Genomic DNA, 23760 nt, shown 5'->3' with positions numbered 1-23760 from the left:
TAAAGAAAAAGACCATTGTGGTTTGGAAACCTCAGTATATCTGGAAGGTGCCAGGTTGGAGAAGGCTAATCTATCACATGATAGATTCTTGTCTTAACAATAAAGTGATTTACTGTCATAGCAACCTTGACAGTTGTATGTCCACAAAATATTATTTTGTTTTTTGTTAAGTAACTATTGAAAAGGACTATACCTACTCCATTGTTTCAAGCAAAACAACTCAGCATCCATTATGTTCAATCAGTTGTGAATGTGCAATGAGTAGAGACAATGAAGCTGAGCCTTTACAGTGCTGGTTTACATAATTATTTTTGGAATGTCTTTACCTTTGAACTTGCAAACATGCATACCACTGTATCACAGAGAGGAGAGAAGTTAGAACGTTTGAATACAGCAATGAAGTCAATATTTGGCCAGTCACAAAATACAGTAATAAAATATTTTTTTTCCAGACAGTTAAATTAAAATAATATGGTACACACATTTTTACCATGTTCATCCCACTAAAGAAGGTTTTTGGCCAGTTTTAAGATTCTCAAAAAGCCACGTGAAATATGTATTTGGTATGTTTCTATCATATCTTCAACAATTTTATAACATATAGTTTTACGGTTGATAAAAGCTTTAGAACAGATTAATTGGAAATTAGCAAGTCTACCTTAATAAGTGAAGCAAGACATCTGTTTTTAATAGTGCAGTGCTGGTACATAAATTTAGATGCTGCTCTCAATTTAAGCCAAATACTTTTTAACCTTGTTCAGACAGCAATTAAGACAGCATATTGGGATCCCTATGTGGGAACTTTCACATGATTGTTGCCTTGGAAAATGCTTGATTTCATTTGTAATGACCAACTCAGAGACTCATGTATGCAGGTGTGAATTCTGAATCCTTCTTTTACAAGGGTTGATTGCGTTGTCATCTAAAATAAGCACTGGCTTTGTGAATAAAGGCTTTGTGAATAATTCCTATACATGCTAACCAGTATAAATGATGTTTTAGAGTTTTAGGAAGACATGCTTACAGACTATTTTCTCAATTTATTTTTTATATTTTATTTTTTTGCCACCCATCTTACCACGAGGTGACTTTGGGTGGCTTACAAAGTTAAAAAGAAAAAAATGCAACAACATGGATCCAATATGAATAAAACACTATAAAATACAAATTATCAGCTATAAGATCTCTGGTGGCGCAGTCCTGCAGGCTACTTCTGCTGCCTGCCAGCTGCCAGCAGTTTGGCAGTTTGAGTCTCACTGGCTCAAGGTTGACTCAACTTTCCATCATTCCAAGGTCGGTAAAATGAGGACCCAGATTGTTGGGGGCAATATGCTGACTGTGTAAACCGCTTAGAGAGGGCTGTAAAGCACTGTGAAGCAGTAAATAAGTCTAAGTGCTATTGCTTTATATAAAAGATGGGGAGGCAGGGAGTAGGACAAGTGGGAGAGAAGTGGGATGTATTGTTAATCTATCAACTACCTCCAGTGTGACATTGCCCCATTGCCCAACTGGCAGAACCAGGTCTTCAAACTCTTGCAGAATGTCAGGAGAGTGGGAACTGACCTCACTTCAGAGGGATAGATGTTTGAAAGAGCAGGCTCTTCTCCTGGATTCCATCAGCTGGAATTCCTTGGCTGACACGGCCTGCAGCATTCTTTCTCTGCCAGCACGGATAGGGTGGGCCAATTCCAGTGGGATTAGACAGTTCCTGAAGTAACCTGCACCCGTGTCACGAAGGGCTAATAGTTACTGTTTTACTCATATTTTATGTTGTAGTTTGTTCTTCCCGGTTCCTGAATAGTTAACCATGATTATTTTTTTTCAACTTTAGATTTTTCCCCCCATCAGCACTATTTTATTCTATTTATGCATTCTTTTCTTTCTGTATCTTTTCAGCAATGTTGATTGTGTGAAACTCTTGCAAAGCAGTGGAGCAGATGTAAATAAAAAAGACAAATATGGAAGGTTTGTAACTTACAAAAACTTTAAAAATCAATGTGGAAGTCTAGATCTCAGCTTCATGATACTGGAATTAGCTGAGCAGGTTTAAGAGGAGTTCATGCTTGGCTGTCATACTTGATCTTTGGAAAACTTGTATTACAATTCTTAATGCCAACAATGTTCTGGCAAGATCAAGAATATCATGTAGGATTTCAGACAAGGCTATTATTGCTCAGTTACTTATCCTTTCTTTGCGGGATTAGCACTGAATTCAGATGTGAACATTCTCAATTTGTAATCCTCCTGTCTGTTGTATTTCATTCTGAGGAAATCTGTCAGGGAGAAAAAAAATAATGTTTACACAGTATCTTTTGACCAATAATGCAGGAGACCTTTCTTTGGCAATGGAGAAACATGTTGCTTCCAGACTGGGAATCCGTTGAAAAATATAGGTTAACTAGCATCCTAAACCTGGGATGATCTCCTCTCCTCTCTTCGCCCCACCCCTCCCCTCTGCTCCCCAAAGTAAAAGCAAAGTTTGAGATTATGTAATAATAACAACAATAATGCATTTACTTATACTATACCTACTAGGTGAAGTGCAAACATAACAGGATAGAATTAAGACTCAGACATATGACAGCAATGGTTATGTTTAGTGCAGAATAAGGTTACAACTTCCTTTATAGGAAATAAATCTTTCCTGACCAAAGTGTAATCCTAAAAGAGACAGATGTGTGCTATATCAATGGTATGTTCTTTCCCCTTTCCTAGTAAGATTTGAATAGTTTTGTTCTATATTATTTTGCACCAGAGTTCATCTATATGACTGCCTAAGAAATAACAATTCAGTATAAAAAATTAAGTGTAGAATAGGCAGTTGCACTGTCTCCATTATCATTTAAGCAGCTGAATCAAGAGTTTTTCTAAAAAGTACCTTTCTTCTAGTCCAGGAGTAGGCAACCTTGGCTCTTTTATGACTCGTGGACTTCAACTCCCAGAATTCCTGAGCCAGCTACTAGAATTGCTTTCAGTAACTACTTGCTCCTGCATATTGAGTTGAAGTCCACGAGTCAAAAAAAAAAAGAGCCAAGGTTGCCTACCCCTCTTCTAGTCACTCTAAGCTATCTCTTGTATTTCTGCTCTTTGACTAAGCAACTTTTAGACATCTGGAAGAGGAAACAAAGCTCCTTCCTTCTGAACATTTCCCCCCTAAAATCAAATAAATAATTTTTTACTAGGCATGCAGTAAAAGTTATCATATGAGTATCTTGTTTTCTAGCTACTACAACAGCTTAGATATTTTTCTGTACGGTGTTTTCCTTTGTAACAAATCTTATTTATTTTTATAGTAAGCCAGTGGTTTGTTATGCTTTATTCTTTATAGTTGGTTGAATAGCATTTCATACCCTTTTTCTTGGCTCACTTCTTAGTCATTTCTTGTATGCTTATTTCAAATCTTCACTGCAAAAGAAAGAATACGTTCTGCATTCAATTAAATACTGCTGTTGTACCTTGAAATGGGTTCTCCCTATAGCAATGTTGCTGTCAGAAACAGTTAACATAATCGTATCCTGTTACTCAAGTAGTGCCTTGGCTAATATGTTTCTGTTTATTTTTCAGAACACCTTTGCACTATGCAGCTGCAAATTGTCATTTTCAATGTATTGAGATGCTGGTAACTGCGGGGGCCAATATTAATGAAACTGATGACTGGGAACGAACAGCTTTACATTATGCTGCAGCCTCAGACATGGACAGAAAGTAAACAAGCTTATTTGTATTCCTTGTTTCTAATTCATTGCTAAGCCGGCGTCATTTCTGTTCTCTTCATCTCATTTAAGCAAAGATTCCCCCTTTGAATCAAATACCTCTTTAATGTCCCAGCTACTAGAATTGCTTTCAGTAACTACTTGCTCCTGCATATTGAGTTACTTTTGCAATTGCATGGTTCCTTCCAGGTTGCTGATTCCTGCATAAACCAGCTTCAACTTCTTTATCTTTTATTCCCTGATTTGTGTTTATCTTGCTACTGCTTTTCACATGGTTAGATATGGCATATAAATGTTTAATCTGTTTTCTGAAATGTTAACAAAACTACTGAACAACAAAAATGACAGTTGCTTTTTTTTAAAAAAAATAAATAAATCATTACTTTTTGCATATAAAACTATCCAGTTGCTCAAAAATTCTCTAGACTGGTATTCTTAAGCTTTTTTTCTGAATATTAATTTTTCTTGAATTAGAGGAGAGATTCAGAAAACACTAGTCATATGAAGATGTAAAATAGTTTTAAGTTTCAAGCAATGTTTGTAAGGAGCTTGCCATTATGATGGAGTTAAATATCCTCTTTATATTCTTAATGCTCCTGATCCCTGTGATTGAAATTTTACATTTTCTTTTAGTTTGAATGAATGTTGATATTGTAAGCATGTTGTGTTCCACTATGCCACAATATTTCTGGCTTTGGTGCTCATTTCATAATATAGTTCTTTATATCAGAAGCACAAGATTTCTAGCAATATATTCTTTAAAATGATAACCTTAAATGAAGTATTTCTCTATAAATTGGTTCTCAAAATCTGAATATCCTATGATATGTGAAACAATTCCATCAAATTCTGAAGAAATCATTTTTTTTATTATGATGAAATTTAGGGAGTGGAGAACATTTATAATTTCATGCATTGAAGGAGTAAATATGTATATTGATACTATTTGCATATATGGGCAGCTGCAATTTACAAGGACAATCTCTGCTGTCTTTGTAAATTTACTGTCTTTGGTATCTGCATCTGATTTATAGTTACATGTATAAGGCTTGCCATGTTGATGTATCAAATAGACCTTATGAACTGAATCTTTCCTTAGTATGCCTTAAGAAAAATATTAGTCTACCCTAAATATATTGTGAAAGGAGTTTTCACTTAAAAGAGCAACTCTTCCATAGTAAGTAGATAAGTAATATAGCTCATGTGTACTTTATTCTCCCCTAGTTTCATTAGCCAAGACCCCAATATTATCTCCTATGCCGGGGTGTCAAATTCGCAACATCACGTGATGTGTTGCGACATATCGTGACTTTTTTTCCATTGCCAGCAATGGGTGGGCGTGGTTTCGCCATTATGCATCCGGCCCACGGGCCGGCAGTTTGACACCCCTGTCCTATGCTGATCTGAAGTGTTCTCCAATTTCCTAAAAGATAATTATCCTAACAATCCTATCTTTTTATCCCAATGTCAGCAGAACTTCACTGAACAAACACACACACATATGGGGATGCATAGAGACACATATACATATGTATATCTATCTATACCACATGTATGACATTGTTAATTGGAAAGAAGCTTCTGGGGCTCAGGCAAGATTTGTGCTTATAAAACAGAATAGATTCATGATTTATTCATATTTTAAAAGGATAAACTTCATGCACTTTTGCCTCTATTCTGAGAGCAAGTAAGAATATCTTATACTCTGGGGAAAGACTATAATTGAAAAGCTGGTTTTTTGGGAGCTATGAATTTCCATACAATTGAAATAAAAAAATAGGTTCATCTTTCCCACTGGAAGTGAAGTTTTATATAATTTACACATTAAGATCATAAAAATTCCCTGGTGGATCATACTACTGTGTGCCATCAAATTCATGACCTTTTCTCCAGTAGGTTATTAGAAAAATGTTTAACTCTTGATAAAAAGATTTATTTGAAAAGTGTGTCTGAAGATAGAGAATTATGATGGATGACTGAGTCAGTTTCTCACACCCCCCCCCCCACTTAGTTTTCCTTATTGAAAAATAAAGTCATGCATAGAAAAAATACCTAGTTTAACACAATATTACTTGGAACTGTCTTGATAAACAGATTAATTTAGGGGAAAAATAGTTTTTGTAATTCTAAGAGCTACAGTTTTCTGCAGACAGTGACCTTGAAGGGACATATACATTATTAATTAAACATTAAAGGAGAACTTTAAGGGTGACCGGAGAACTGGTTTAGTAATGATAATAATACTGTATATTAACCAGAGATGGAGCACAATGTTTTTGTTAAGCATTTGAGAGAAACTATGACAATGTTGTCTTACTGCTGTTGGCTCATTTGTCAGCTCCAAGTTAAATGGATACATAAAAGGCTTCTTCTGTATTGAGGAAGAATATGACTATAATAATGAGCAAACTAAGATCATCAAGATGAATTAATAATGTAATACACTGCTAAGATAGCAATTATGAAGCTGTAGGCTTCATGCCTCCTTCAGTGAATCAGCAGGCTATTGCAAACAGTATTTTATAGATCTTAGTTTGTGCTTACGTAAGAAATGGTGTGTGGATTTAGAGAGAAAGAAACTATGGCTGTTGTTGTTACTTGTTCTGATTAGCTACTCTATGTGTTTCATCTATACTTTTACCAATGGGAGAATATTTTTAAAATAAGAATAATACTTTTGTACTCTAGTATTCTCAACAACTTTTTTATTACTCCACTGTCTTTTGATATTGGCGTCACAGCTAATACCAATTCGTATTGTACCTGGATTGAATTAGACATGATTGCAATTTCTGCCATTGCAGAAGCCTTTTAGGAAGGGTCTAGAATAGAGAGGATTCTGGAGGAGTTGGACACATAAGTAGTATTTGTGTAGAGGATCCAATAGAACGTTTCTTCTAGATGGGATACATTACTTTCTCCTTGCAAACAGGTAGTTTTCTGAAGACTTTTACTGGTGAAATTATATACCTGAGCCAATATTGAGGGACAGAATTGGTGAGGGAGACTGTATCTAGCAAAGATGAGATGAAATGATAAATATCAGAAAGTTCAAAAAATACTGTAGCTGAATGTGATGCTGTGGTGTAGAATGAGGACCCTAGAAATACTTCCCATTTCTGAGTGCTCTTTATGAATCCTGCCATATGCCAATCTGTGAAACATTGATATTAAAAAGTTTCCTGGTAGCACTCATAAATGTATTTGCTGTTTGAAGTGAAACGATAAAGAGTAGTTTATACCAAAGAATCTCAAAATGAGTTGCCTTTTTCATTCAGAAAGAATATTTTGGGTAACTCCCATGAAAACTCTGAAGAAATTGAAAGATCCAATGAAAAGAAAGAAAAAGAAGCTGCATTGTAAGTTTGGCATCAGTACAGCGCTTTGACCACATCTCTGCATTACGCTTCTCCTTCTGTGGGTTGCAGTTCTGTCCATTCCTTAGTTTTGTTCTGTCTCTCTGTTTAGTGCTGGATTTGACATCTGAAACCATAAAATGCTAACCATAGCATTCTTGTGTATTGATGTAGATATATGTTTATGTGTACCGGCTTATTTCATATTTAGCTCTTTTAAAAAGTTACATAGCCATCTGCAAAATGATGAAAGCAATATCACGACACTGGCAGGGTCTCCTTTCATACACGCCTCATGGCAGTGCATGCAGAGCTGAAAAGAGCAATGCTTACAGTTTGAGGGAATAATATTGCTTTATTCATTTTGTATGAACACGAGTCACTCCTTCACCTAAACTGATTAACCGTCCACTAACAGAAATCCATCTTGTTTGGGCTGAGGCTAAATTTACTGGCTTTTATCCAATAGACCCCATTACTGAAGAGTTACCCTGTCTAATCTTTACCTGAAACTGATAAAAAGGCGCTACAGAACGGCATATTATCAATAAACTGATGGCACTTAAGAATTAAAAATTTCATATGATCTCCCCCAGCAGTTTAATGTAAACATTGAACAGCATGGCACCAAACCATTTAAATGATATAGCCTTGAGGAGAAATTCCCCAGTAGCACTATCTAGAGCACGGGTGTCAAACTCGCCGTGTCATGTGATGTGTCGCGATGTATTGCGACTTTTTTTACATTGTTGGAGCTGGGGTGGGCGCGGCCTCCGTATGATGCAACCGGCCCACAGGCCGGCAGTTTGACCCCCCTGATATAGAGATTGAGCTAATTCAATCCCTCCAAAATAATGGGTTATATCAGAAGAACCTGAAAGGTCCTGTACAAGCAATTCCACCTTTCTCTGCATGTAAAGTACGGGGATTATCCCACCACCTAACCAAGGCACATTTAGGGCCAGGACCAAGGTTTACTTCGGTTAAAAATCAATTTTATTCAAGACTGCCTGGATCTGATTATCTATCAGCAGCTCAAGTACCCTTCCCTGAAAGGTGTTTGCCTGCTTTCTTTAATTAAGTTTGTACCATTCCTGTTTTTAAGAAGAAATGTATAAGCGCCTGGATCTAGCTAATCACTCCCTTTCTATTACTTGAATAAGCCACGAGAAGCAAAGTTTGAGCAAATAAATGCCTGTTTGAACTCTATGAAGTTCCTCGAGCACATTGTCATGCCTTAAAGCTGTCCTGGATTCCTCTACTGTCTTGTTGCCAAAACTGCAGAATCCAAGTCAAGAAGATTACAATAAATTTTGCCCTCAAAGGATCTTGATGGCATGTCACATGAAACTACCTTAGGTTCTCTTCTATTGGATGAGAACACAGAAGGTTCCACGTCACTTGGAAAAATTCACTGGATATCACCAAGAGAATACAGTGGTGGTGGAAAAAATGTAACAATGAGATTTTAATAGCATCCAAAAACTTTGAAATGAGTTTTGCTGCAGGTGTCTCTACTTATTTCAGCTTGGTACATATCAAGGATTTAGAAGAAGTTCAGAAGCTTGCTGTCTATGCCACAAAATTTCCCTTTATGCCACCTGGAATCAACTAGAATCCATTAATTTTCAGAATCATAATCTTAACTCTAACAGATTTCCCCATCCCTACAGCAAGTAATAATTGACAAAAGTCTAAAAAATTTAACAAATTTGACCTTTGCAAGGAATAGATTTAAAGTCCCCTAATTTCAAACTGCTATACTCCTTCCTTGCACCGCCCCCCAGAAGTCCATAGAAGATAGTCTACATGTGTTGACCTAGTTATGTCTATGTATGTCTGTGTTTTTTAAAGATGTGTGTGTGTATGTGTGTTAGCTGCTGCTGTAGCCTTTTAATAAGGCTTGAATATTGGTTCTGTTGTCTTTATATCATGAATATTGTAAATCACTATTGTAAGAAAAATCTTCCCTTCATAAACTTGATACTTAGAGTTGGTATCTTTCTGATTATTGTTGTAGATTTTGTTATATGAATAACCAATATCTTGAATATACATAGTAGTTAGTGATGTATCAAATCTCTGTCGTAAACAGTTTCCTTAAAAAAAAGTAACATAAAAAAGCAGTTGACATTAAAAATTAGTAATTATTGGGAACTATGTTAGACTCCAATATCCCAAACAGTTTTTTCAGTTTGAATAGCTACATAGCAAATAACATTTCAGTAGATAGTCATTGAAGAGCTAAAGTGACAAAAGCATTTCTCATTATTACTCTGTGGTTATTTGAAACACAAAAGCTGTCTTTGTCTGTATAGATAGCAACTTTTATTGCTGCATCTTGGAACCCTCAGTTGAGAAGAATGTAACTCAAATCTGGCTAATCCTCCGCATAAGAAAACATATTTAATATGTGGTTAATTCACTCAGAGAAACTAAACATTATAGAAAATGGTATAGTGGGAATGCTTTTAATTACATCTTATAGCAAGTATGTAACTTCTAGGCCATTACCATTGTACAAAATCCCAGTGAATATGGCAGAACTGAAGATTCAACAGGTGCAGGATTCAGTTAAGTAGAAATAAAATGTTAGCATTAAATATTTTAACATTACAGTGAATGTTTATCTTGGTATCAATCATTACATATAGTTAAATGGTAACATTTTTGTTTATACTTCTGAACAATCCACAGGTGTCTAGAATTTCTTCTTCAAAATGAAGCGAACCCTTCAATCCAAGATAGAGATGGCTATAATACTGTGCACTATGCTGCTGCCTATGGACACAGGCAGTGTCTAGAACTGGTAAGTATGTCTGAATCACTGCTGAGATGTTGCATTGCAAAAGTGGCTTCCAAGTATAACATGTTCTTAAATTTGCAAAGCTATTACCATTATTTTTTAACATTGAACAATGATGCATTTGTAAATTTGCCTAGGAATATGGCTATGCAGGAGACATACAAACATTTTCATTACTTTACTACTCCAACATAAAGTTGGAGAGTTTCGAGAAAGTAGGCATAATTAGAATCAACTTATGGAATTCTTCTGGATTGCAAGTTCAGAAGCCTATGGAATATATAGTGATGAGGAGATGAAAAAGGAACGCTCTTGTCATGGTCAAAACAGTCTTCCTTTGGGATATGAACTGAGGATGTAATGGGTGAAAATGTTTGGGACTAACTTCCTTGATAGCCTACTCAATGTATGCTCTACATTGTTTGAGAACACCCTTGATAGGTTAACTACCAAAGTAAGCTAGTATTTTCCCTAATTTGTCAAGAAATGTCAAATCATTATGATTCGTTCTTTGTAACCCACCCAAGCAACTATCAACTCTATCATATGCTGTGCAATTATTTAGTTGAGTTTCATACCTGCCTTTATTTAGGTTCCCCATAGCAATATACTTGGTGAGTACAAGACTGTTTGTGAAATTAGTTAGATAATAGTTGTTGTGTCACTATTTTTTTAGAAGATGCTGACCCATAGGAAAACAGGAGTATTTAAAGCTATTAAATTTGTAGCTTTTGACAATTTGCAAGTCTGAGTTCCCTTTTATTATCATGGGTTCAGCTTCTTTACTTTTAAAATAAGCATGCTGACCTGACTATCTACCAAATGTCAGTCCAGAAGTAAAAGTAGTTGTGTTCTCATAATAATGTCTCAGCACGAAAAGGAATGACGAGATTCTTGACTTTTACCATCTCTTTCTGTAGACAAGCATTCATAAAATATGTGAATGACAGAGCTAGGCATTAGTGGATAAGTGAGCATTATAGTAGTCTGCTTTTACTATGTTAAAATTAGTTTCATTTTACAATGAATTCATTCTTGATTGTGCTAATTCTTTTGAGCCTGCAGTGATCAGAAATAGTGAGTGTAATCATTCAGTGATATTTCACAATCATAAGATGAAGGGCTTTCTTTCAGGATAACCAGCATCTTGAAATGCACCCAGAAACCAAGTATCAGCCAATGTAGCTTACAGAGCAATGATGTCACATAGGCATTCTGAGATGTGCCCATTACTCTTTGCATCTCTGCATTCTGGTCTAGTTGTAGTTTCTGAGTGGTCTTTAAGAGCAACTTCCATTTAGAATGCATTGTGGTAGTCCAATTGTGAGATCACAAAGGGGTGCTTGATTATTTGGAGGATCTCTTGATTATCAACAAGTGCAAAGACAATGCCCTAGATGAATCTTTGCAAAGGCCTTCTTGACCATAGTTGCCACCTGCTTTTTGAGCAGGAAATGTGAATCCAAGAAACTCCCCAGATTGTACACTAGTTTCAAATGGGGAAGTACAGTCCCATGCAAGCTGAAGTTGGAGAATTCCCAGAATTGGGGGATCCAAATACACTGTCAAGATAGAGCCTGAATCTGTTTCTCCCCAGCCAGATTTGCACATTCTCTAACGTCGGGAGAGAAACATCAACAGCACTGCTTGGCGGGGGCCTAGGGCAAAACCTACAATATATCGATGGTACCAGACCCTAATCCAGAGAGCTCCAAAATCTTCAGCACGTCAACCCCTTCATGAGGTTTCAGATTGTACAACTACCCCCTATATATGACATGAAAATAATTTAATACTACTTTAATTAATATTATGATGAATAACAACATTCATAGTTATATTGATATAATGTATCAACAACAATAACAATAGTGGGTAGGCCCCTCAAACTTTGGGGTTGATATTGACCACTTTGTGGATTCCTGCCCTAAATTGATAGATGACCTCTCCCAACTGATGTTAAATAGACGGGTGAGAGCATCAAACCCTGAGACCCGTCACCAGTGAAACTGGCAACTTACTAGTGCTTTAATATGCATAATCTCAGATACCTAATTTGTGTGATTATAGCTGCAGATCAAACACAGAGGACTCAGAGTCATAACTCTACTCCCCAAAGGCACATTATTCCTTTTTTCAAATGTGTCAGTAAATAGATATTATGAACTAATGTTGAGCCAGTTTAGTCTAACAAATCCTGTTGCCTGGAGGTATTTATACAGAAACTTGGCAAAAGCATTTTTCCAGGACATCAATTTTTATAGTACCATATAAAATTATAGAAAATTCCCATGGTAATTTATCTTCAATTAGCATGAAGAAGTAAGTTTGTTAAGAGGTAGAAAATCATTAGCAGTTTTTTACGTTTCATTTTCTTCAGTACGTTTGTCAGTGCCTATTTTCTTGCAACTGAAAACCTAAAGAGCTCTCAATTTTAACTTTGTGTTTATGCTTGACGTTACATCAGACTTCAGTATTTTCAGCAGCAACCCAACGAACCTTTATTTACCTGCATCTCATCTCCTTTCTGATTAATAGCTCGATGGTATTTAAAAAAACACCACCGATTTTTTTCCATTAAAAAATGACTATCTCCATGTCCTTTTCATTCAGAAATCAATTTGTCGCTTTGTATAAAAAAGATTTCTAGTGTTTTCATGTTGATTCTTGGGTAACTGGGTCATATTCATGCATTAAGATAAAAATAGTCAGAAATAATAAAATTAGCTTTTATTTGGAAGGCCTTTGGGAGAATGAGCAGCAAAGACTGAGAGCGGAGTTAGTAGGCCTTTTATTTTTAGAGTTTATGTGTCTGAGATTAATACAGTCATAGCGCATGAAACTGAAAACCAATGGTACTCACACCATGCACTCGCAAAAATCTAATGAAATCTATTGCAGTTCTTGCTGAGGTCTGTTTCTCTTGACATCTTAACTGAAACACATTAAAAGAATGCTTAAAAGACAGTGGCATCTGCCTTCCAATGAAGGTGGCAGCTTGTCTGTCTCACACAGATATACCGTAGTGACAGCATTCCACTCAAAATGTTCAGTTCAATTATCATTTCATGTGTCAGTACATTGCACACACTCTAGTTGGTGTCACGCAGGCAACAGTGAGTAGCCTCTAAGATTAGTATTCTTAGCTTGAATAGAATAGTGTGAGTGTGCTTGTGGTGAACAGGGCTTTGATTGAATTCCTGATAGCCGATATTTGCTAAATGTGCTGATATTATTCTCAGCATTTGTATGGAATTTACATGTGGCACAGCTACAGCTGTGTTCAGTAATCTGATAAACTGATCTACATCTGAAAAGTACTAAGTATGTGATCAAATCAAATCTTTATTACATTGTAGTCCAGCATAAGGTGGGTTGGATACAATCAGTATAAGGACTATAGGGTACATTAAAAAGCATAAAAGGTATATTGAAGTCTAATTTAAAAAGAAAAATACCCTGAACATATATGTTATGTATATATAAAACAAGTCTAAAAAAATCTAAAGGGTTGGAGTCCAAACAAAATCTGTGTTTCCCTACATCTACCTAATGTTGCTATTCTTCCAGATATGTGTGAAATAAAAGAAAAACATTGACAAAACTAAGGTTAAGGGAAAGGATACATAGATCTGAATGCAAGTAATCTGATCTTGTCTGGATGAATACATCCTTGTGGAGTGATGAAAAGGCTAAAATCATGTCAGAAAATATATAGTAAATTGGTATAATCTAAGTTCTGATTGTGTATGAAATTGAAATATATAGGTTGGTGATAGTTGCATGTTGTGTTCCAATGACTGGTGGTAATATAATAACCGTAATAGTTTGGGTGGGAATTACAATATTCAAAATTACAACATTTTGAATAACTGCAATTTGCTCGAGCATTAATAACAATGGTATATTATTATTAACCACATAAAACAATTGCTTCAAAAAACAACGAACGTTTTATAATGTGTATGTAGACAAAAACATAATTACAAAGAATGAAATAAAAAATCAATTTACAGTTAAAATGTTAAAAGGCAGACAAAATGTAGGGTAATTCTGAGAGAAATAAAACATTGTTTTGGAAGTACATGAAGGAAGCTAAACAAAGACCTTCCACCACCAGAATGCATGACATTAAAAATAGAAGTCATTTAGTGATTAAATGATTTGGGGATGAAACTAAAATGAAAGAATGCTGGAAGAACTATTTTAGAGATTTATGATTTGTTCTTTAGTAAGTTATTGAAAAATACATGATTTAATTTGTGTGATGCAGTGAAAAGAGTATGGATCAGAAAATTAATGTATCAATTATACCTAAATAGTTAAAAATCAGAGCAAGTAGATGACTTTGTCTATTTGATAGAATGTTTTCTTAAGATGGGAAAGTTGTTGGGAAAAGAGGAAGCATAAAAATAATGATCTGTTGTAAGGAATGAATATTTGTCAAAAGCAATACTTTTTATATATAGAAGAGTGCTTCTGTACGTTTTTTTTGGAAGTGAGTCAAATGGGCCTGGTATGTCAGGAGAAATCTAAAAATAGTTGAATATAAAAAACAAGAAAATATATATGACTGGCTGAGGTGAGTCAGCACTACAGAAGAAATGCTTTGAAAGTTTTTGGTTAAAGAGAGAATGAATGAGGATATAATTGAATGGGTGAAGAGAAAGGAAAAAAGAGGAAGTCATAATTTGGTGGTGTTGATATGATTTGGAAAAAGAGGTGGGAAATTTATAAAACAAAAGATAATAACTGAGAGCCAGTTTGGTCTAAGATGCTGAACTAGAAACTGGAAGTCAATGAGGTCTCTTTTGGCAAGAAAACCATCTGGGTGATTTTGGGCCAGTCACTCTCAGCCAACCTACCTCACAGGGTTATTGTTGTGGAAAAAAATAGGAGGTGGGAGCATTCTATATCGAGCTTTGAGTTGTATAAATAAAGATGCAATGTAAATGTTGCTGTTATCTTCCTTGCAATCCCTACATAACTTCCCAGATGTTCTGAAGAGTCCCCCATGTTTCAGAGCAAATTAGAAGATAGGAAAAGTTTTAGGGAGGACCAATTCACAAAAATCATTTCCTTTCAATCTAGGTTTAGTATCTCTTATTAATTCAGGGGACATATGTTAAATGTGCATGTTATGTGCTTCACCATAGATATAAATGGTTTCCTTCTTTTATTTGTTATAGCTTCTGGAGAAAACAAATAACTTTTTTGAGGAATCAGATTCAACATCAGCAAGAAGTCCTTTGCACTTAGCTGTAAGTATAGATTGGGATAAACACTGTTCTAATAAGATCTATTGGTTATTACTTGTTTTCTTTGAGGCATACCCAAATCTCTCTAACCAAATTCATGGGTCAAAGGCCAAGATCCCAAGTGAAAACATTGCTATTGCATGAAAGCTAGCACTTTCTAAAAAAACAGAAGCCTCCTCTTAGAGATGGGGAACCGGTCCAAGTCAGATTTATTTAAGCTAGTTTTGGGACTGATCTAAATATATCACTGGTTAGAATAACTAATCCAAGAATTGTGTGAGGATTCTTTACTATGTCCAAATTTTTCATATAAGGAATGTCTTTATTAAATTCTCAACTGGACAAAATTACGCCTCTCAGCTCAAAATGTTTTCAACCAAGGTACCTCAAATGGCCTAACTTACAAAATGCTGGGATCTATCACTACAAAAAGAATGAACATTTTATTTATTTATTTGTTCAATTTCTATGGCCATCCATTTCAGGCAATGACTTTGGGGAATCTGTGGCTGCTTCAGCATTGCCAAGCTTTTGCCGCTTTACTGCCACTATCACACTGCTGTGGTCATCGACCTGCTCCTTGAGAAGGAAAAGGGGAGGGAGATTTCCAATGCTCATTACCAGCTTCCCACAAGGAAATTCAGTGGGAAGCCAGTAGGAAGTCATAACTCACTTCAGCTCCAGCTGATTTTTTTTGTCACCTATGGTCATTCTGTTTATGTAGTTAAGGAAATATCGCTAAAATGATGACCCAATGGATCACAGGTTCTCTAGTTAATATTAAATGTAGTTTTGTGCACTTAAGAATTAATTTCAGGACATCAGCCCAGCTGCAGCTGCACATACAGTTAGAGAAGTAAAAGTGGATAAGCAAGCAAAGCAAGCAAAACCATGCTATAGTGAACAATATTGACTGTGGCCTTTGCTTAACTAACCATGGTGTTCGCCCTTATTGCCACGTTCATTTAACGATGGCCGCAAAAAAGTCATAAAATTGGCAGACAGGTATATGGCTGGTTCCATTAGGCGGTAACTCGAGGACCATCTGTAAAATACTTTTTAGGGAATCTGAGAAAATTTTGAAGGTTTAAATTGAATTGTTTATATAAGTTATTTACAATTAATTGGCCCATTGCTGATCTCGGAATGGGACAACTCGCCACAAAGCCAATTCGCCATGGCCAACTTGCCACAGCCAATTTGCTGCAGAACAATTCACCATGGCCTACTCATCAACTTGCTGTAGGACAATTTAACAATTCACTTTAATTATTTAAAATAATAAAAAATACATTTTAATTTCTGTCATTCACATTTCATTTTGTCTCCTTTGGCATCCTTTCTTTCATGATTCCATTCTACTACCTCCCAGGGTTCTTTTGGATTGGTGTGAGCTATAAAAACATTTTAAAAAAAAAATTAAAAAATGTTTGTCACCCAGTTCAGATTCTTTTCTATTGGGATGCACGTGTTACTTATTTCCAGGGCTTTTTTTCTCATAGAACGCTTAGAACGGAGTTCCGGCACCTTTTTTGGATGGAACCTTGTAGGGTAAGCAAGGCAGGTTGTATGACATGTGTGAGTTCCGGCACCTTTTTCTTTTACAAAAAAAGCACTGCTTATTTCCAAAAATTATTCTAAATTCATTTAATTTTTAATCGGTTAAAATCCCTATGGGATTAGTTTATGTACCAGTTTTAATTATCTTTTTAAAATGCAATTCCAGAGGAAACCCCTGAAAAGTATAGTTTATTTTGAAGAGGTAAATATCACATCGTGAAACGAGTTTTACCAGACTAATGAGATTTCTTCACTGTTCAGTTTTCCTATCAGGAGAGATCTTGATGTGTTCTCAATGTTTGAAAATCACTGGTCTTAAGTAGCTCATTTTATTTGCTAGGCTTATAATGGTCACCATCAAGCATTAGAGGTGCTGCTTCAGTCATTAGTAGACCTGGATATCAGAGATGAAAAAGGACGTACTGCCCTGGACCTTGCTGCATTTAAAGGACACACGGAATGTGTTGAAGTGCTCATCAGTCAGGGTGCTTCTGTCACAGTGAAAGACAACATCACACAACGAACCCCACTCCATGCCTCAGGTAGGTGAGATGCTATTATTTTGATACATTGACTACAGCTAAAAAGAACAGTATGTTGAAAAGCTCATGGGGATATCGGCTATGACCAAGTTTGGATTCTTTTTAAGCAGAAAAACGTCTTACCTCCTTAATAGTGGGAGATAACTGCAACAAAAATTGCAAACTGGTTTACATCTATTCCCATTGGTAAAGAAGGTCATTTTGTGTATTGTATGACATAACAATTCAAGTTAAAGAGAGAAACAAATTATAGCCATTTTAGAAAATTACTATTCCACGTGAGTTCTTCATGAATAAGAAAATATAATAAGAGTGAAAATCTCTAAAGTTTGTTTCCCCTGGAAATCCTCTTCCTTTTTTAATGAGCTATGCTCAAAATGAATTTTTACTAAATCTCCAAAAATGAAGAAATAAAGTAAGCACAACTTCTTACAGCTAGTCTATGATTTATTACTACAATTGGAACTGGAATTTCCATCACTAAGCGATACGGTCGATAAGTGAGTAATCCCATGATTGTGCCATAGTCATGTAAGTTAATAACTCTGGTCATTAAGTGAGTCACACTGTCGTTGAGCAAATCTAGTTTTCCCCATTGACTTTACTTATTGGAAGCCAGCTGAGGAAGTCATAAATGGTGATCATGTGACCCCAGGACCATGCAACCGTCATAAATACATGCCTGTTGCATGCTTACATGAGCATGGGGACACGACAATTGTAATGGTGAGGGCCAATTATAAGTCACTTTTTTAGTGTCACTGTAATGTCAAATGATTGCTAAATAAATGGTTGTTAAAGGACTACAAAGGTATTCCCAAAACAGAGGTGGTGTGAGATTGGACATCTATAGTGAATTATGATCTTATTACCAGTTCATCAGATTATCATGATTTATTGCAGGGTTGAGCAGTAATGACTCTACAGATCTTCTGACATGAGTGCATGATCATTTTGTCCAACCAAACAGTAACCCAACACTTCATAATTATATCACTGAAATGAAGAAAGCTTAGCATAACCAAAACTGGATTGGCCTGTGAAGTTCCACTCAAGTTCGAGTCCTTAGAACAAATTCCTGGGTTCAGAATTCTGTCCCACCTGAACCAGGCTCCTATTGGACTGTGAATTAGAGTTGACAAATCTGTTTCTCCTCTGACTTGTACTTTAGGCATTTTGAATTTAGATCAACTCGTCTGTAATTTGATATGCCTACTTAATTTTCCTTATGCCATAGTTTAGAACTGATTATATATATATATATATATATATATATATATATATATATATATATATATATATATATATAGCTGTTTCTCCATTTGTTTTAGAGTAGTTAACAAGTAAACCAAGTACTATATAATATTTCGCATTGAAATGATCCATTATCTTAGCATAGCCTGATAGAGACCTCTGTTGGCTGAATATAAGTTTACATTGTCCACCAGTAACAGTTGAAGCAGGCCATATTTGACTATAATTAAATAGGATTTCTTTATAATAGAAACTCAAAATTGCTGCTGCTGCTATTGGCCATATGTCTTTGGGTGCTACTGCAGTGTTGAAATCAATTTTGAAAAATATAATGTACATACAAAAATCTGAATGTCGTTTCTCAACTCTATATTTTCTCATCCCATCAAAGAAAATATGTATTTGGCTCTTCTTCCTATGATAGTCAATATTTTTGGAGAATAAGATTAAATAATTGAAATATTAATGAATATGAATTAAATCACCAAAATTCATATCTAAATTTACTTCTTATATTAGAGGATGAACTTCAGGGGTGAGTATATAGGGATATTTTTTCCCCTTAATGGATTATTTATAGACATTTTTTCTAAATATTACTTGATACAAGCTTGACTCCTTCACGGCTTTTATTTGAAAAACATTTAAAGTATGTCTTTTCCCTTTATAGTCATCAATGGGCATACATCATGTCTACGACTTTTATTAGAAGTAACAGATAACCCTGATGTAGTGGATGCCAAAGGACAGTAAGTTTGTTTCATTTTGAAATTTATAATTTGAGTGACCTTGAGAACATTTTAGGCAGTAGCATTTAGATATCGATGGTGGCTATGTTCTCATTCAAGGATGTTCAGAAGTTAATTTAATATCTTCAGATTAAGATAAGGATTGTGTCCCCATGCCATGGTTAGCCAATTAATGGTGCTGTTATCAGTTGTTCAGCTAATAACACTGGAGGCAAAGAGGAGAAAAGCTGGATGCAAGAGTTACAACTGTAAGAAACTGGTGAGGAAGGACAAGAATCATGTTTAAGTCTGTATGAGGCAAGAAATCGAAGAAGCAAATTTGCAGCAACCCTAAGGAAATGAAATTGCAGTTAGCATTGCACTGCCAATCTATGTTCAGTAGATGTTTTTTCTGGGATTTCTGCTACAGAAAGCATTCCACCGCATGCCAGATGCCAGACGTGTGTTCTTTATTTTACATCTTAGACCAGAGGTCTTCAAACTTGGCCCTTTTATGACTTGTGGAATTCAACTCCCAGAATTCCTCAGCCAGTGTGTCTGGCTGAGGAATTCTGGGAGTTGAAGTCCACAAGTCATAAAAGAGCTAAGTTTGAAGACCCCTGTCTTAGACAAATGGTAGTGAGAATAAAAGTTTCAAGTAAAGGACTCTTTAAGAATGCAGACTGAATGTGCCTCCTATTAATATGAACCAGAATCTTGAAAGATGACCCTACTCTGGCTCCCTGTGAATCTCTTTTCTTGGAGTCAGTTCTTGTATATGTGATTATATCCAGCGGTGGGATTCAAATATGTGAACAACCGGTTCTCTGCGTGGATGCTGTTTCCGGAAGTCCATTCTGGGCCTGGACAACAAAAAATTAGGTACCGGTTCTGCCGAAGTGGTGTGAACTGGCTGAATCCCACCACTGATTATATCCTATAACCTAAGCCAGGAAAGCCATTTGGGTGACTTTGGGCCAGACCCCCTCTCTCTCTCAGCCCAGCCCAACTCGCAGGGTTGTTGTAGGGAAAATAGAAGGAGGGAGGAGGATTAGGTATGTTTGCACCATCAGCAACTTCAAAAGGAATACAGGCGGGGTAAAAAAAATCTAATAAATAAATTTAAAACTTGTACATATAGAAAAATAGCACATATTTCTATATACAACAGATCTCTCTCTGGCTTCCCCATGCCTCTTCCCCTCGGAATATCCAGCTGAAGGGCAGAAAACATTTTTTTTCCTCTAGATTTTATAAACTGACTCTGATAATACTGCAGTGTGACAAAGAATTAAAATCCAGAGGCTGCTTCATAAATATATCTATATGTTATGGGCAATAGGATAGAATAGAACTACCATAACATTTTGTCCCTCCGTTTTCTCCCATAATGGACAAATTTGAAATGGGCAAATTCCCAAACAGATATTGGAAAATGTTTCCACATAAACCTTTTTATGTAGACTCTGAGCTGTTCCATAAATTGAACTTTACATTTATTTTTTTCAAAAATAAGGTTCAGAATTAAGCATAACATTTTACAAATAAATGATTCAGTGATAATATGGAAGCTTTTTAAATGCAGTCTCATTTCAAATAAAAATCTTAGCCACATACAAAGGTTTTATTTACTATCATTAACTATAGTTTTATTTTATTTATGTACAGTGTTACTACTGTGTTTTGAATTTTTTTAAATTACTGGTAGTAGGAGATATGTTTGGGATAGAAATTTAACATGCTCTTTTATTTCCATAATTGTAGGTTGGATTGATGTCTATTCCTTTTCATATTCATTTTAGAGTTAAGAATACCCAAACAGAAACAATTAATTTAGGAGACGCAGCACTAGGTAAAGAAATAAACATTTGCTGCTCATTTTTAGATAATGGACAAAGACTGAATATTAATGCTTCATGAACATCCAATATTATTGAATCTAGCTACCTCTGGCAACATGGAGAGTAACTAACAAGTATTACAATGAATGAATGAACCTTTATTGTCAAAGTACAACCGTGTATAGATTGAGATTAGCTGAGCCTCCCTTCGTGCTCCCACCCCCCAACTCACAATGTTTGGAGAAGTGGCAAATACTTTTGGATAATGCATCAAATAAAGTCACAAATTAGGAATATATGATGACAGTTATGGGCCTCTCATTTTTTAGAACTCCGCTGATGCTAGCTGTGGCTTATGGGCACATAGACGCTGTTTCTTTGTTACTTGAAAAAGAGGCATCCGTTGATGCAGCTGATATCCTGGGATGTACTGCTTTACATCGAGGGGTAATTTCTCATTTTATTTTGTATTTCTGCTGTATTTTTTTCAATTGCACATATGGCTAATAATAGTAGAGAAGAACACAGAACGCTAAAGCTGACTTTGATTCTAACATACATCATGCAAGCCTCTGATTGCAAGCTGCTTAGGACCAGAAACAATGACCTGGAATCTGATGGATAGCCTTTGCTAGAAACTGCTCTATTAGATGCCTAAATTAGCCCTTTTTTTCTTTTTCTAAAGCAGTGTTTTATAAAAGAATGTGTATAATATGTATCCTGATTGGAGAAGAAAATATGACAAAAACTGTGCAGTACACAGCTATATAGCACTTCCCTGGAGAGAGAGATTGGTCATACTATTTAGAGTTAAATATATGTTGGAGTTGGGAAAAGTACCAGAAAAATGCCTTTATGGAGATGCAATCCAGATTTTTAGATAGAGAGGCAGAATTTTGGTAATCCAAATTTTAATTACTTATTATCAAGGCTTTAAGGTTTTGTGATGATCAGAAGAAAGACAGTCCTTTTTTGAGGGGGCTGTGCTCATAGTTTTACACATCGGATTTGTCAAAAATCCTTCACGCATAGCACAGTGGCTTCATAGTAAGATTGTGTATGCCTACTGACATACAGTATGTCAGTGTTTTATTTAGCACATCTAATCTAAGTTCTTCTATTTTTCAAATTTAAATAATGAAATACTTAGAACATGTTTTTCAAAGATGCCTCATCCTCGTATTTATTTAATCATTTTTTTCAAGTAACCCAATTTTAAAAAATTTCTTATATTTCCAAGAATGCACGTGGAAAAATTAAAATAATTCCTAGCAGTGCACCATCACCATAAACACCTTAGATTGGCTCTTGTGGATGTCATTACTGAAAATGTCATTACTCCCAGCATGCTTGGAACACTTTTGAAAATTGTGGTGTTTGTACTGATAGTGATAGGAGCTCTTGGTCTGGAAGTCTGGAAGGCACCCTGATGCATATTTTATAAAGAATACTAAAAATTATTTCCTTTCATTAAACTTTAGAGAAGACAGAATCCATAGTCCATGTTTCCATATATGCAAGTTACTAAAAAAATCTTTGTCACTGACTGCCCAAGTTGATCGTGTTTATTTCAGAAACAACCCAAAACGTTATCATTAATATTTCAAACAAGCTTTTCCAGTTACTACAAAAAAAATAATAATAATCAGTTTTTGTTTATATTTATTTGGGATTGTTGATTATCTTATGTAGCTTTATGAGATGAAAGGCATATTTTATTAAAATGAATCTAATTTTTAAATTTTATTTGAAAAAGATTATGACAGGGCACGAGGAATGCATTCAAATGCTGTTGGAACAAGAAGTATTAATTCTATGTAAGGATGCCAGAGGCAGGACACCTCTACATTATGCAGCAGCTCGTGGTCATGCCACATGGCTGAGTGAATTAATACAGATGGCACTTTCAGAAGACTACAATTTTAAAGATAATCAGAATTATACACCATTGCACTGGGCTTCTTATAACGGTAATCTTTTATGTCAAGCAGATATTTATTGCTGGCTATAAAGTTTGGTATGGGAAATTGCATGCAAAGAGAGATTACAGAGCTTCTAAAATAAAAGATATCAGAGATTTGGCACCATTCCCAGATCAACGCCGTGTCTTTATGATCTACATTGTCTCCATTTGACAGTTGACCCAATTTCTTGCGAATGGTCCAGTTTTCAATCTGACACTCTGAAGCTCTAAGCTGTTTTTCAGTTGGTCAGAATTTCCCCTTCCCTGTTGCAATACAACAAGTCTCCAGGTTAAGAATGCCCCAGTTTAAGGATGACCTTAAGTTAAGTTAAACATACAGTGATTCAAGTTAAATTCACAGTAGTTCAATTCATTACACCATACTACTTAGACAGTATTATACAATAATGTTGTCCTGGCTTACATACAAATTTGACTTAAGGACAGACCTTGGAAATGGAACTCATTCTTAAACTGGGAACTATCTGTGTTTTGAACATACTGGTGCTTTGTATTGAGCAATATGATGGAATTGTGGCAGCCCTCCCAAACAGCAATCACAATCATTTTTTTATATTACCAAATGAATAAAATTATTTTATTTAAAAAAAACAACTGGGAGTCATAAAGCATATGCAGACTGTCTCAGGTTTAGTAGCTTGTATCTTCAGATCAATCACTTTGGAGAAGTTTTTTCTAGTCAGCATGAGAAATATGCTGACTAGAAACGGAGGGCACC

General features: G+C 35.6%; 1 protein-coding gene across 3 annotated transcripts in view; it reads left to right on the top strand.

The window, feature by feature from the left end:
* The window catches only part of ANKRD44 (ankyrin repeat domain 44), a 139308-nt gene that overhangs the window by 98203 nt on the left and 17345 nt on the right, over positions 1–23760 (top strand). For 2 of the 3 annotated variants that reach the window (XM_083349717.1, XM_083349715.1), the window contains exons 13-21: positions 1897–1965; positions 3565–3705; positions 6992–7072; positions 9767–9878; positions 15065–15136; positions 17034–17235; positions 19160–19238; positions 21388–21505; positions 22815–23028. In XM_083349717.1, coding sequence (XP_083205843.1) covers positions 1897–1965; positions 3565–3705; positions 6992–7072; positions 9767–9878; positions 15065–15136; positions 17034–17235; positions 19160–19238; positions 21388–21505; positions 22815–23028 — 1088 coding nt within the window. The remainder of the gene's footprint in view (positions 1–1896; positions 1966–3564; positions 3706–6991; positions 7073–9766; positions 9879–15064; positions 15137–17033; positions 17236–19159; positions 19239–21387; positions 21506–22814; positions 23029–23760) is intronic. The other variant, XM_083349716.1, reaches the window with a different exon arrangement.

Source organism: Vipera ursinii (genome assembly GCF_947247035.1).
Source record: "Vipera ursinii genome assembly, chromosome: 1".
Classification (NCBI taxonomy): domain Eukaryota; kingdom Metazoa; phylum Chordata; class Lepidosauria; order Squamata; family Viperidae; genus Vipera; species Vipera ursinii.
Note: the sequence above shows the minus strand (reverse complement) of the source record. Positions and strands in the feature narration are given on the sequence as shown.